Source organism: Canis aureus, chromosome 1 (genome assembly GCF_053574225.1).
Source record: "Canis aureus isolate CA01 chromosome 1, VMU_Caureus_v.1.0, whole genome shotgun sequence".
Taxonomy (NCBI): Eukaryota; Metazoa; Chordata; class Mammalia; order Carnivora; family Canidae; genus Canis; species Canis aureus.
This window is the reverse complement of record NC_135611.1, coordinates 40,960,505-40,976,593: the sequence shown is the minus strand read 5'-3', so window position 1 is coordinate 40,976,593 and position 16,089 is coordinate 40,960,505. Positions and strand designations below refer to the sequence as shown.

Sequence of the window (16,089 nt, the reverse complement as noted above, 5' to 3'; positions counted from 1 at the left end):
GGAACTGGGGATGTTTAGAAGACGTTTATTTCATTTGTCAACATGTACATTTATTGAGTACTCACTGTGTAAGGCTGTGATATCAGCAGTGAACAGACAGTGGTTATGAGACAAATAATGTCTTCTATTCTCATGGAGCTTTTATGTCATGAGGGGAGATAGATAGTTAACTAAACAAGTAAAATAATTTTAGATAGTAATAAGTACTATTAAGAAAATAGGATAACTAAGTGACCAGTGAAAGGGTCATTGAGAAGGTAACATAAGCCGGAGACATAAATGACTAGAAGGATGTATGTATCTACATCTGTCTATAGACCTTTTTATGTAACATGAATGGTGATTACATTTATAGGAATAGAAATGGGGCACCTAGCTGGCTCAGTTGGTAGAGCATGTGACTCTTTTTTGTTTTTTTGAGAGAGAAAGAAAGCATGTGTGCGGGGGAAAGGGAGAGAATCTCAAGCAGGCTCTATGCCCAGCAAGAGCTGAACGTGGGGCTTGATGTCACAACCCTGAGATGACTTGAGCCAAAATCAAGAGTCAGACTCTTAACTGAGCCACTCAGGCTCCCTGACTATGTTACTCTTGATCTTGGGGTTGTAAGTTCAAGCCCCACATTGGGTGTAGAGATTACTTTAAAAAATAGAATAGAAATAGACTCCTAGTAGGTGATAATTAGCAATGTTTCACATGCCAGTGGTACCACTTACAAACTAAACTGTTTTACCCAAACTCTCTAAACCTCAGTTTCCTCATGTACAAGGTAGATACAATAAACCTGCTCCACAGGGCTGTTGGGATGGTTAAATAAGGATGTAGGCAAAGTTGTTTAGCACCGGCCCATAACAGGCTCTTAGTATGCAATGAGTGGGATATCATGGTACTCCATAGAAAGAAAACACCTTTAGTACTTGTTGCAGGTCACATGAAATGGCTTTCTTGCATTAATGATTTCCCTATCAGTCAGGATGTTTAAGTAGACTTTATTTTTATTTATTTATTTTATTGTTATTATTTTTTAAGATTTTATTTATTCATGAGAGACACAGAGAGAAAGAGAGGCAGAGACACAGGCAGAGGGAGAAGCAGTCTCCATGCAGAGAGCCCGACGTGGGACTCGATCCCGGGTCTCCAGGATCATGCCCTGGGCTGAAAGCAGCGCTAAACTGCTGAGCCACCCAGGCTGCCCTTAAGTAGACTTTAAATGACTATTCTTCTAGTGTGTTTTAAAAGACATTCATGCATTAAGTGAGGAATAAGATAAGTCGTCCACAGATGACCATTCCTCATTCTGTCATTAATGAATTTACTATCTCTAGAGTCCTAGTCCACAGTTCGTGAAATAAGCCCAGGCATCTATTTTAGAAGCATAAAGGTATCTTCTGGGCCAGTGGTTTATTTTACTTATGTATGTGTGTGTGTGTGTGTGTGTGTGTGTGTGTATATATATATATATATATATATATATATATATATATATATATTATTTATTAGAGATAGAAAGCAAGCGAGAGAGAGAACACAAGTGGGGAAAAAAGGGCGAGGGAGAAGCAGACTCCCCACTGAGCAGGGAGCCTGATGCGGAACTTGATCCCAGTATACTGGGATCATGACCTGAGCCAAAAGCAGACGCTTAACTGACAGAGCCACCCAGGTGCCCTGGACAAGTAGTTTAAAACCCTTTTTAAAACAACAGTACCTTTTCTTCTAAAGAAATTTTTTTTAAAGATTTTATTTATTTATTTGAGAGAGAGAGCACAAGTGGGGAGGAGAGGGAGACGTTAAGCTCCCTGCTAAGCAGGGACCCCAACTCGGGCTCCATCCCAGGACCCTGGAATCATGACCTGTGCTGAAGACAGACACTTAATTGACAGCCACCCAGGCGCCCCTCTTCTAAAGAAATCTTATATTTGAAGTCTAATTTTATTTTATTTTTTAAGATTTATTTTATTTATTTATTTGAGAGAGAGAGCATGAGTGGGAGGGGCAGAGGGAGAGAGAGAGAGAGAGAGAGAATCTCTAGCAGACCTTGTGCTGAGCACGGACCCCAACACAGGGCTTGATCTCAGAACTCTGAGATCGTGGACCTGAACCTAAAACTAAGAGTCAAACACTTAAATGACTATGCTACCCTGGTGGCCCAAAGTCCAATTTTAAAATCTAGAATCGGACCTGTAAAGTGAAGTTGACAAGAAGACTGTTATATCACTTCACTTTAGTAATCTCTTGCATCTGTATATGTTTTATGTGCTTTCTAAGCACTCTTTTTTTCTTAAAGTTTTTTATTTTTTTATTTTTATTTTTAAGGATTTTATTTATTCATGAAAGACACACAGAGAGAGGCAGAGGGAGAGGTAGACTCCCCATTGCGGGATTCGATCCCAGGACCCCAGGATCACAACCTGAGCAGAAGGCAGATGCCCAACCACTGAGTTGCCCAGGTGCCCTAGGTTTTTTATTTACTTTAAGTAATCTCTGCACCCAACGTGGGCTCAAACTCATGATCCAGAAAAAAAAAACTCATGATCCGGAGATCAAGAGTTGCATGGTCTTAAAACTGAGCCAGTGAGGCACCCCACCTTAGTAGGCACTCTTAAAATCATATTTTTATCATCATAACTAGTACTTGATATAATTTTATAGATTAGGAAATAGGCACAGAGAAGTTAACAAAGTTGTCCTGTCCATACCCTAATATTTAATGGAGCCAGAACTGTAAACCAGGTCTCTGACTACTAAATCAGTGTTTTTTTCCCCCAAATACATGGTACTGCTTTATCAGGTAATCGCTTTATAGCTTTTCTTTTCTTTTATAGGGCTAATTATTTAGATGGTAAAGAATTTCAACATTCCTGGGGACTTCTGCAAAGAATCTTTTTCAGTTTTGCTCAAGAGGAAGTTCTGAATCTATCAAGTAGCTCTTAAAGAAGTCCTTTGTGTGGGTTATAAATATAGATGTTTTCATGAAGAGAAGTGAAAAGCCAGAAGGATATAGACAAATGAGGCCTAAGACTTTTCCTGCCAGTAACTACACTGGCAGTAGCCGGCAGATGTTGCAAGAAATTCGGGAATCCCTTAGGAATTTATCCAAGCCATCCGATGCTGCTAAGACTGAGCAGAACGTGAGTAAAATGTCAACCGAAGATCCCCGACAAGTCAGAAATCCACCGAAATTTGGGACGCATCATAAAGCCTTGCTGGAAATTCGAAACTCTCTACAACCATTTGCAAATGAAACAAGTCGAAGTACTTCAGAAGTTAATCCACAAATGCTTCAAGATTTGCAAGCTGCTGGATTTGATGAGGTAGGAATTTTGAAAGATAAAAGAAAGATTTTTCTTACCTTACAGTAGTGCATAAAACTGTTATAGTGACCTGCCAAAATGTTTCCTTTGAGAGAATTTAACTATGTATACAAATTTGTATATTCCAATCAACAAAGAATGTTGTTTACAATTCCATTAATTAGTAAAACAAAATAATTATTTCTTAGTTTTCTCTGTGGTTTCTGATATTTAAAAGCTCAAGTCTTGAAGTCAGAATGAAAGTGCAGTTGAGAAAGCTACAGAGGAGGAGAGAGTGAGTAGGAATGGACATCTCTGCATGCAATAGGGGCTCTGGGGCAAAGTGGCTGTGTGGAAATGACAGCTTATGAAGTTTAAGTTTATACTACAGAGAAAGAAGTAGAGTCAGGATTTCTTTTTTTTTATTTATTTATTTATTTATTTATTTATTTATTTATTTATTTATTTATTTTTTTGGTTAATCAGAATTTCATTAAGCTGCTATGTTCACATCATTCTCAGGCCTAAATCTCAAATCACAAAAACTGAAAATTTACATATTGTTCAATCTGCTAGGATTTCAGTTTTATTTTTAGAAATTTCAGTTCATGTTAGTTATGCCAAGTCTTTACTATTTACCTTTAGAATTCATATTGAAAGTTTTTTATTCGCATGTATATATTTATAATCATATTCCATTTAGATTATTACTAACATATTTTCCATGATAACATTTTCTTTGACTATTTTAGGTAGCAGAAATCATTTTGAATACAAGTTGGCCATGGAAAATGTAACTAAATGTGAATGAGCAAGTGTTAATTAGGTTTTCCTTTGAAATTATAGTAACTTTTTTCTTGATTATAAAAATATCTATCCCCTGTTAAAAATTAAGAAGTGGAAAGAGAACACTGAAAATTACCTTTAGCTCTACTACATAAAGATAATTACCTTTAAAATTCTTTCATTATGGTTAATATTTTGGTGACCACATTTTCAGAGATTTCTAAGGTTAAAATTGAAAACTTAAGTATGCATTATAGTAAGATTTGAAAAGGAAGATTTCACCTAAACTAGAGAAAAACAATGACTCTTTCTGGCCTACCTTAATCATCCATTTTTTTAATCTTTTTTTTTTTTAAAGATTATTTATTCATGAGAGACAAAGAGAGGGGCAGAGACTTAGGCAGAGGGAAAAACAGACTCCCTACGGGAATCCCAGTGTGGAACTTGATCCCAGGATCCTGGGATCAGGACCTGAGCCGGATCACGACCTGAGCCAAAGACAGATGCTCAACTACTGAGCCACCCAGGTGCCCCCCTATTCATCCATTTGATTAATATTCCTACTATTTTTATGCTGTGTTCTAAAAATAATTGGATTTGCACCTGAAAATATAGAGAGAAAGGAGGAGAAGACCTTTGGTATTTTCCTGGTTAGAACTGGGAGGATTAAGGAAATAGTTTATGTGGAATTTCTGCAGAGTACTTTCTTCCTAATCTCTTAGCCAGAAGGCAAAGAATAAAGAAAGGAATGAATCAGCACGCCGGGGTGGCTCAGTCTGTTAAGCATCTGCGTTCTGCTCAGGTCATGATCCCAGGGTTCTGGGATCCAGCCCTGCATCAAGCCACATATGGAGCTCCCTGCTCAGAGAGTCTGCTTCTCCCTCTGCCCCTCCCCTCTGTTCTTGCTCTGTCTTTCTCAAATAAATAAATATCTTTAAGAAAAACAAAAGAAAGGAGTGAATCATTGACCTTATTCTTTCCTTTTATATATTGCTAGGGAAAGAAAGTTTAGAAAATCACATGGCTGTAAAGGCCCTTAAGTAGTAATGTGTTATATCAGATAAATCACCTCAGTAGATTTGTATTTCTGGAGCTCTTACTATGTGTGAACCCTTCAATCAGTGTAGTGAGTGGTACCAAACACGGTCTATTCCTTTAAGGAACTTTAAAATTCTTTCTAACATTGACAGTTTTAAGAAATAGAGTCTAAGCATTAGTCAGTGCTTAGTCTTTTTAAGTGTTATTGGCATACAATGTAACATTATTTTCAGGTATATAGACAGTACTATAGACAATTCTATACATTAGCAGTGATCACCACTGTTAGCATCTGTCACCATACAGAGTTATTACAATATTATTGAGTATATTCTCTGTGCTGTACTTTCCATCTTTTATCATTTACTTATTTTATAACTGGAAATTTGTACCTCTTAATACCCTTAATCTATTTCGCTCGTCCCTCCACCCACCTCCCCACTAGCAGCCAGCAGTTTGTTCTTTATATTTAAGAGTCTGGTTTTTTGTTTCTTAGATTGCACATGTAAGTGAGATCGTATGATAGTCTTTCTCTGACTAACTTCACTTAGGTCAATGCCCTATTCTTTATCTGTTGGCAATAAAAACAATAATTGCGTTGCATTAGAAAGATATGTTAGCTTTATTACAGTAACATATTTTACTATTATCACCTATGACATTAGTAACCCCTTAAGCAGGGTTGCTTTACTAAAAGCATTTAGACATTTATCAATTCTCATTTGTCCAAATAATGAAATTAGGGTATTATTTATCCCCACAGTAATATAAACAATATGGCAATTTACTTCTGCTGCTTCCTCAAATCACTCATTCTGATAGCTTCTCATTATATTGCAGAATTTGTTTAAAATCCTAACTTGGTACTTTAAAATTTTTATCCAGGAGTGCCTAGGTGGCACATTCAGTTAAGCATCCAACTCTTGGCTTCAGTTCAAGTCATGATTTCAGGGTGGTGAGATCAGGTTCTGTGCTCAGCATGGAGTCTGCTTTGGTTTCTCTCTCTCTACCTTTGCCCACCCCCCACCCCCCACTCTACTTGCTCACTCTCTCAAATAATCTTAAAAAAAAACTAAAAAATTAAAATTTTATCCAGTTTTTGCTTTATTATTTTATCATTTCATAAATCCAGTCTATTCCTTTAGCTACATCAGGTTCAAGGCAGTTGCCTAATGGTCTGTAAAATTAAAACCTCAAGTATTTTAAGATTAATTTCTTTGTAGAAATAAATGTTAAACAGAATTGATGTGTTCTTGGGGCACATAAATCTCAAGCAGTGATGTGTATTTTTGTTTATATACATGGAAAACACCATAGTAATGTGGACATGATGTTTTCTTATTACATAAGATTTCCAAAGTTACTGATTTGTGGATGCTCTTTTTCATGCTGGCACTAACCAGATGATGACTAAGATGTCGGGCTCCGGGTGCATGGAGCCTGCTTCTCCCTCTGCCTGTGTCTCTGCCTCTCTCTCTCTCTCTCTGTGACTATCATAAAAAAATAAAAATTAAAAAAAAAAATTATGAATTTCTCTAGTGGAGCTTATAGTCTTCTTTCTCTCTTAATTAATTATAAGATTTAAGCTTTGTTTCTTTTTTTTTAAACTTCGTACCAGGATATGGTTATACAAGCTCTTCAGAAAACGAATAACAGAAGTATAGAGGCAGCAATTGAATTCATTAGTAAAATGAGTTACCAAGATCCTCGCCGGGAACAGATGGCCGCAGCAGCTGCCAGACCTATCAATGCCAGCTTGAAACCAGGTGATTAATCAAACATTTTTTTCTCATTTCTTATAGTTCTAAAATATTTATATCAACTCTTTAGTCTTAGAAATTGTTAAAAGCAGCACAGTAAGTCTTAAGTCAGAGTAATAGCATGATAGTTTTATACTATGAGTAGGCTTAAATGTGTGTATTTTGTTATTGTTTAAACAAAAAATGGAGTCATAGTAAAACCTACTTGATTTACTTAAACTGCATAACTTTCCTTGTTACTAAATGGTCTACAAAATAATTTTAATAATTACATTGTTATATTTATCACATACTTTATGTAACCAGTCTCTCATATTTTGACATTTGCTGTTTGCTCTTTTTTTTGCCATTATAGACAGCACTGCAGTAAATCCTTTCATACCTAAATCTTTGTACATTCTTGGTCATTTTATAAAGGAAATTTCCAAAGTCTTATAAAAATTTAAGGTTTTTCTTAGATATTGCTGCCTAGAAAGGTATTCCCAACCTACATTCTCCTGATCAATTTAATATAAGAAGGCTTATATTTATAAATCCTAGGTATTATGATTTTTGTATATTTAATGGCTATAGAAATACTGTCTCATTTTATTTTCACATTTCTTTGATCATTAGTATTGAATATTTGGTTATTAATTTTTATTTATTGTTTATCGGTTATTTTTAAATTGGCATTTTTATTCTTTAATCTTGGGTTAATCTTTTTATTGATTTATAAGAGGACTTATTCATTCTTTCTTTCATTCAGCAAAATTTTATTGATCATCCACTGTTTCAGGATCTTTGCTCAGTATTGAGTATAAAGTTCTTGCCCTTTTGTAGAGCTGACAATCTAGTAAAGGAGATCAAACATTTTCACAAAAAAATTTATGTAGGACTGCAGCTATATACATGTGAATGAAGAAGGGTGAGTTATATGGTACTTTGGACTTATAGAGGGCTTTTTGACCTAATCAAGAAGATCAGAGAAAATTTTCCTGTGAAACTGGTAGTAGAGCTGATAGCTGAAGCAAGACTAAAGTTAATGGGAAGGATTTAGTGAGGAAGAGTGTCTCTATCTGTGCATGGCCTGTTTGGCAGGTTTTGATACTACTCTGGAAGAACTGAATGTGGTTGGGACACTGAAAACCAGTATGTGATAGGGCTGGAGAAGTACATAGGGCCTGACTATGCAGGACTGTCTATTGATCTTATCCTAAAAGCAGCAGGAAGTTAGGGAAACTTCAAGCAGGGTAATGTCATGATTAGATTTGTGTTTCAAAAAGATGGCTGCAGTGGATAAGAATTGGGTGGTGGGTATTAGGATAGATTGGATAAGAGATAACAGTAGTTTCTGGGAAACGAAGGTAATTTGGACTGGGATAGGGCAGTGGAGAAAAGTGAATGAATTAAGAGAGATGGGAGGGTTAAAGTCAACAAGGACTTGGTGATAGATTACATATGAGAGTGATAATGGAGAGGAATGCCTGTTAGGCCTCTGGTGTAGAAAAATAGATGCAGTGTGGCGATACCCCACATTATAAAAGCAAATGCCAGGAGAGAACAGGATTTAGAAAGATCCTAAATCTAGTTTTTGACATCAGGTTGAATTAGGTTCATTGAGTTATCCAAGTGAAGATGTCAAGTAGGGAGCTGGATATATACAATTAGCCCTGTGTATAAAATAGGTCTCCTAAAGGAGATAGTGTAGACAAAAATGACAAGATGGCCTACCACCAAACCTAATACTTAGTAGCTGGCAGGAGAGGATAAGCCTGCAAAGACAGAAGAATTAGCTGAAGAGGAAGGAAAGAAAACAACAGTGTCTTGAAAGCCAGGAGTGTATTTTATGAAATTATTAATCCATAATGAATTGGAAATTTAAAAAATAAAAGTTCTTCACCATAGATAAGAATCATACTCTTGCTAATATCCTCACTCTACCCTCACAGAAAAACTTCTCAATGTGTTGTTTATACATGAATTCTTTATGTCACATCCATTTGTCCCTCAACCCACTCCCAATCTGAATTATGTTCCCATAACTGGACAGAAACAAGTTACTCTGTGTGTTACAGGCTGAATCGTGTTCTCCCCCCAACCAAATTCAGGAAGTCTTCATTCCTAGTATCTCAGAATTTGACTGTATTTGTGAACAGGGTCTTTAAGAAGGCAATTAGGTTAAATAATGTCATTTAGGATGGGCCCTAATTTTTTAAAAAACAATAATGATGAATTATTCCAAAATTTAAATTAAAAATGACATATATAAGGCCAAATATTTTATTGTTATATTTAACAGAAATAAAATTACACTTAGATTTCTGTAAGTTTCCAAGTTTTTGCTCTCCATTTCCATACTTATAGTGGACTGGTAGCAGCACTTTGAGGTAGTGCCCTATATGAAACTGGAGGGAGAGCCTTATTTGTTTTTTTAATAGTAAAGGCTTAGGCATGTTTAAAAGATAAACTGTAAAACTCCAGTTTAGAGGAAAAAATTAAACATTCAAGAGAAAAGGATCAAGTAAATTCCTGAGAAGCCAGGAAAAGAAAGGATCCAAAGCATAGGATGAGAGATGATTAGCCTTAGAGAGGAAGAGGCAACAACCATTTTGTTCTAAGAGGAACAAACAGGCCTGGGTTATGTCGGAAGACAGGGAAGTTCCTTTCTGATGGAACTTCAGTTTTCTCTGAAGGGGAAAATCAGGTCATCTGCTGAGAGAGGTGTCTGAGGAATGGGACAGGCAATTTGAGGAAACCCAGGACTAAAGAGAATTGTAGTGGAAACCAAAAGAAGCAGTAGGATTTCCTGGCAGTGCTAAAGCCATTTGATGATGCTGATCACTGAATTTTGGTGGAATCAGCGTGCACTTCACATCACCTTTTCTAGCAGGCATGAAGAAAAAAAAGTAGATAGGTAGAATCATCTGTGACTAGAGTTCTACTAAATATGTACAAAATAAGATAGAGTTGAGAATATACTGAAAGGGTGATTTAAATCCTTAATTAGGGCATATTCTTCCTCTGCTGTTGGTGGCTTTTCATTCCTTCCAGACTCCTCTTGATGGCTTTGCTGCTCTCAGACTTCTTCGAGTACCCCTCTTCCTCTGATTTACCGCTCTCCAGTCATGCTGAGTTTCTTTTTTTTCTTGGAATATACCAAGCTTCATATACTTCAGGGCCTTTGCCTAGTTTTAGATATTATGTCATCTCCTTGGTGGAGCCTTTTCTGACTACTGAATCTCATCCCTTTATGTCCTCCTTACTCTCTACCATTTGACACTATTTATGGTTCCTTTATAGGATTTGTCATACCCAGATGTCACCTTGTTTATTTATTTACGTGTTTATTGTAAGTCTTCTCTCCCAAGAATGGAGGTCCCATGGGGCCAGGGAGATTATTTTTTTACCACTGTACTTGGATTGCTTAGATGCTCAATAAAAATTTAATGAATGAATAGAAATGAGGGGAGGAGAAAAGGAATACAGAGGGAAGAAAGAAGTAATGGACCATGGATTTAAATTAGCTAAAGTGTTTCATAAAGAAAGTGGAGGACTAATGAAGTAAGAATATGGAGGCCTTTGTGAAGTTGAAAAATGCTTGTAATAGTAGTTAAACACGGAAGGAGAGTTGTAGTCCAAGTGTATAAAACTTAAGTGATTTTGAAAAAAGCAGATATGGATAATACTAAATTAAAAATATGATCTTAGGAATGATATTAGAGGTCAAATTGACGAGAGGAGGTCAAGAAATGAAACTGAGAGGTGAGGGTGATAGATGGTTTGTCCATATGGATGTTGAAGTTACAGAATGTTGGCAGGGCTTAGGGTAGACCAAATGTCAAAACTATTGATCAAGTAGGAGTTCATTGAGAGGAATGAATGTGGCCTCCCAGATAGCATGAGCATCCAAAGAACTGGCTTTTTTTTTTTTAAAAGGGTATGAAGAAATAATAAGATGTAGAATTTCACCTTTAGCCCAGTTTATTATTTTTTAAATTTTATTTTATTTTATTTTATTTGGAGAAGGGGTGGGGAGGAACAGAGAGAAGCAGAGAGAAAAAGAGAATATTGGGCAGCCCAGGTGGCTCAGTGGTTTAGTGCTGCCTTCAGCCCAGGGTGTGATCCTAGACACCTGGGATCAAGTCCCACGTCCGGCTCCCAGCATGGAGCCTGCTTCTCTCTCTGCCTGTGTCTCTCATGAATAAATAAATAAAATCTTTTAAAAAAAGGAAAAAAAGAGAATCTCAAGCAGGCGCCATGCCAGGTGCAGAACCCACACAGGGCTCGATCTCAAAACTCTGAGATCATGACCTGAGCTGAAGTCAGGAATCAGACTTTAACTGATTGAGCCACCCAAGCAACCCTAGTCCAGGTTATTTTTAAAGAAAACTTTAATTGCAGGGTGCCTAGGTGGCTCAGTTGGTTAAGCATCTGCCTTTGGCTCAGGTCATGATCCCAGGGTCCTGGGATTGAGCTCCAAATCAAGCTCTCTGCTCAGTAGGGAGTCTGCTTCTCCCTCTCCCTCTGCCCCTCCACCCCACTTGTGTTCTCTCTCTCTCTCAAATAAATAAAATCTTTGAAAAGAAAAGAAAATCTTAATTGCAAAGGGCTGAAAAGAATGTCAGCAGAAGATTTCTAGGTTTGAGTAGTTGATGCGAAAGCTTGGTGACATAGGAGCCAGGGTTGGTTATGGGACAGAGCATGTCTGAAGGGTAGGAGTGGGAGAACACAGCTTTGTGGGAGGTGCAGAACAGAGATGACGGTATACTCTAGGCCTGTAGAGACTTGTAATTTAACTGGTAAAAGCTGAGTGAGTGAATACATGTTATATTTAGCCTCAGCCGGCTATCTGAGGAAGGTGAGACTGAGCTTAGTGGCCAGAGGACTTGCCTAGGTTGTCCAGAGTGATGACTTTTCCTGGAGTCATAGACCCAGCATGCTGCCCAGTCTTGATGAAACAAAGTGTTAAATTGTACATTCTCGGGGATCCCTGGGTGGCTCACTGGTTTAGCACCTGCCTTCTGCCCGGGGCGTGATCCTGGGGTCCCAGGATCGAGTCCCACGTCAGGCTCCTATATGGAGCCTGCTTCTCCTCTGCCTGTGTCTCCGCCTCTTTCTCTGAGTGTCTCTCATGAATAAATACATAAAATATTTTTTAAAAATAAAAAAATAAATTGTACATTCTGAACATTTACCATTTTTACATCATGTATGTGTTTTGAATGTTGCTACATGTTTTGTTTTATATATTTAGATCTGTAAATCTTTACCATATAATCTCTATCTGGAATATATTAATTATATGAATTGCATTCCATACAAATATATTTTATGTATTTTTAAATGTGTTAAAGATCTTTTTCTTTTTCTTTTTTTTTAAGATTTTATTTATTTATTCATGAGAGACACAGAAAGAGGCAGAGACACAGACAGAGGGAGGAGAAGTAGGCTCCATGCAAGGAGCCCAATGCAGGACTTGATCCTGGGAATCCAGGATCATGCCCTGAGCCAAAGGCAGATGCTCAATCACTGAGCCACCCAGGCATCCCATTCAATTTTTTTTGTATCATTTATTTTCTTGCCATTTCGTTTACTTGAAAATTCCAGTAAAGAGAAACTGTAAAATCTATATTTAGTGTTCAACTGATTATCGCCTGGTATCTTTGAAATACATTTAAAAGTAGTTGTATCTATTAAAATTACAAATGGACATACCCAGGAACCCTGGGTGGCGCAGCGGTTTAGCGCCTGCCTTTGGCCCAGGGCGTGATCCTGGAGACCCGGGATCGAATCCCACGTCCGGCTCCCGGTGCATGGAGCCTGCTTCTCCCTCTGCCTGTGTCTCTGCCTCTCTCTCTCTCTGTGTGACTATCATAAATAAATAAAAATTTAAAAAAATTAAAAAAAAAACAAATGGACATACCCTTTAGCTCAATAATGCCACTTTTGATAATTTATCTACTTAACATATATATGAAATGATATCTGTACAAAATTTTTCATTGCTTTTTTTATATATACAGCAAAAGACTAGAAACCTTAATAGTCTTCAGTAGGGAAACATTAAACTTGGGTATATGCAGGTGCCTGGGTGGGTCAATCAGTTAAGCAGTTGGCTGTTGATCTCAACTCAGGTCTTGATCTCATGGTCATGAGTTCAGGTCCTGTGTTGGGCTCCATACTGGGTGTGGAGCCTATTAAAAAAAATTAAATTTGGGTACACCAATACTGTGAAAAACTGTGGTAACACTTTTTTAAAGTAAACAAACATTTTATATACTGATAAAGAATCTTCAGTGTTTTATTTTAGTTTAAAAGATTTTATTTATTTACTCATGAGACATAGAGAAAGAGGCAGAGACACAGGCAGAGGGAGACAAGAGCCCGATTTGGGACTCGATCCGAGGACCCCAGGATCACGACCTGAGCCAAAGGCAGATACTCAACCACTGAGCCACCCAGGTGCCCCTAGAATTTTCAGTATTTTATTTTATTTTTTTTTTTATTTTTTTTTTTTTTTTTAAAGATTTATTTATTTATCATAGACAGAGAGAGAGAGAGGCAGAGACACAGGAGGAGGGAGAAGCAGGCTCCATGCCGGGAGCCTGATGTGGGACTCGATCCCGGGACTCCAGGATCGCGCCCCGGGCCAAAGGCAGGCGCTAAACCGCTGGGCCACCCAGGGATCCCCCGAATTTTCAGTATTTTAATGAGAAGAGCCAGGCACACTAGTATACATAGGAAGTATACTAATTACTTGCATGTCCCTAAAATATCTTACTGATTGAAGGAAGAAAGCTGGAGACAGAGGTGAGTATACTTTTGTACTTCTTAATTTAGGCCGTGGGAATGTATTACCTAGCCAAAATTAGTAAAAATTTGAAAGGTAGTAAAAACCACTTAACTGAAGTTTGATTTTTTTTAATTCTCAAAAGAGAATTACTATTTAGCTATGTCAGAATTCCAAGCTAAATTTTTCAAAAATAAGAGGTTAAAAACATGTTTTTTTCCCTCTGCTTTGTAACCATAGGGAGTGTGCAACAATCAGTTAACCGCAAACAAAGCTGGAAAGGTTCCAAAGAATCCTTAGTTCCTCAAAGACATGGCCCTCCACTAGGAGAAAGTGTGGCCTATCGTTCTGAAAGTCCCAACTCGCAGACCGATGTAGGAAGGCCTTTGTCAGGCTCTGGTATAACAGCATTTGCTCAAGCTCACCCTAGCAACGGACAGAGAGTAAACCCCCCACCACTTCCTCAAGTAAGGAGCGTCACTCCTCCACCACCTCCCAGAGGCCAGACTCCTCCTCCAAGAGGTACAACTCCACCTCCTCCATCTTGGGAACCAAACTCTCAAACAAAGCGGTATTCCGGGAACATGGAATACGTAATCTCCAGAATCTCTCCTGTTCCACCTGGAGCCTGGCAGGAGGGTTATCCTCCACCACCTCTGAATGCATCCCCAATGAATCCTCCGAATCAGGGACAGAGAGGCATTAGTTCTGTTCCTGTTGGCAGACAACCAATCATCATGCAGAGTTCCAACAAATTTAACTTTCCACCAGGAAGACCTGGAATTCAGAATGGTAGTGGTCAAACTGATTTTATGATACACCAAAATGTTCCTGCTGGCACTGTGAATCGGCAACCACCCCCTCCATATCCTCTGACCCCAACTAATGGACAAAGCTCTTCTGCTTTACAAACAGGGGGATCTGCTGCATCTTCATCATATACAAATGGAAATATTCCCCAATCTATGATGGTGCCAAACAGAAACAGTCATAACATGGAACTTTATAACATTAATGCACCTGGACTGCAAACAACTTGGCCTCAGTCATCTTCTGCTCCAGCCCAGTCATCCCCAGGCAGTGGGCATGAAATCCCCACATGGCAACCTAACATACCAGTGAGGTCAAATTCCTTTAATAACCCATTAGGAAATAGAACAAGTCATTCTGCTAATTCTCAGCCTTCAGCTACAACAGTCACTGCTATTACACCAGCTCCTATACAACAGCCTGTGAAGAGTATACGTGTTTTAAAACCGGAGCTACAGACTGCATTAGCACCTACACACCCTTCTTGGATACCACAGCCAATTCAGACAGTTCAGCCTAGTCCTTTTTCTGAGGGTACCACTTCAAATATGACTGTTATGCCTCCTGTTGCTGAAGCTCCAAACTATCAAGGTCCACCTCCACCTTATCCAAAACATCTACTACACCAAAATCCATCTGTTCCTCCATATGAATCAATCAATAAATCTAGCAAAGAGGATCAGGCAAGCATGCCTAAGGAAGATGAGAGTGAAAAAAGTTATGAAAATGTTGATGGTGGGGATAAAGAAAAGAAACAGATTACAACCTCACCTATCACCGTTAGGAAAAACAAGAAAGATGAAGAGCGAAGGGAATCTCGTATTCAAAGTTATTCTCCTCAGGCATTTAAATTCTTTATGGAGCAACATGTAGAAAATGTACTCAAATCTCATCAGCAACGTCTACATCGTAAAAAACAATTAGAGAATGAAATGATGCGGGTAAAACCTTTTAAAATGCCCATTTTTATACTTGATCATCTATTTGCTTGTTGTTTATCTTAAAATATTGGTCCAGTATTTTTCCCTCTTTTTATAGCTAAATATATTATCAATTACTTAAAAGTCAGCAAATATTAAAGTACTTTTGATTATACTATTTTATTTTAGTATTTCAAAAATTATGCAGAATTTCTTGGAATAAAGTTCTAATAAATTAAGAAAAATATAATTTATAGTGTCCTGTTTAGATGTATAATTTATAGTGTCCTGTGTAGATGTATAATCCATTTTTATGGAAATAGGAGCAAGGGTTATTTTCTAGATTTTACAAATGTATCATATAACATTTTAAAATAAGCTAGAAATATCTGGGTCCCATCTCTTGATATACTTATGAAATATTTGTTTTTACTTACAGTAGTTTTTGTGCTCTATTCATCAGGTTTATTCATGTGATTGGTCTCACTACAAAGTGTCAAAGACCTGTCCTTTCAGTTATTTCCTCTTCTAATTTCATTTTTATAATGTACTGGAAAATGTACTGAAATTTTTAAACTACTAAAAAGGAGACTAAAAATAAGTGCTCACTCATTTTAGATGAATCTCTGTTGTGATTCCATATACATATCTTCACTGGATATTATTTATGGTGGTACTATCATTGTTACTATTTTCATCACATGTTTACAAGAGTA

At 37.5% G+C, this 16,089-nt stretch overlaps 1 protein-coding gene across 9 annotated transcripts in view; it reads left to right on the top strand.

Moving 5' to 3' along the window:
* LATS1 (large tumor suppressor kinase 1) overlaps positions 1-16,089 on the top strand; it is a 47,889-nt gene that overhangs the window by 17,117 nt on the left and 14,683 nt on the right. For all 9 annotated transcript variants that reach the window (XR_013379188.1, XM_077896498.1, XM_077896484.1 and 6 more), the window contains 3 exons: positions 2,820-3,308; positions 6,730-6,877; positions 13,884-15,394. Coding sequence is in view for 8 of the 9 variants with exons in the window: in XM_077896498.1 (XP_077752624.1) it covers positions 2,967-3,308; positions 6,730-6,877; positions 13,884-15,394 (2,001 nt within the window). In the remaining variant the exon portion in view is untranslated. The remainder of the gene's footprint in view (positions 1-2,819; positions 3,309-6,729; positions 6,878-13,883; positions 15,395-16,089) is intronic.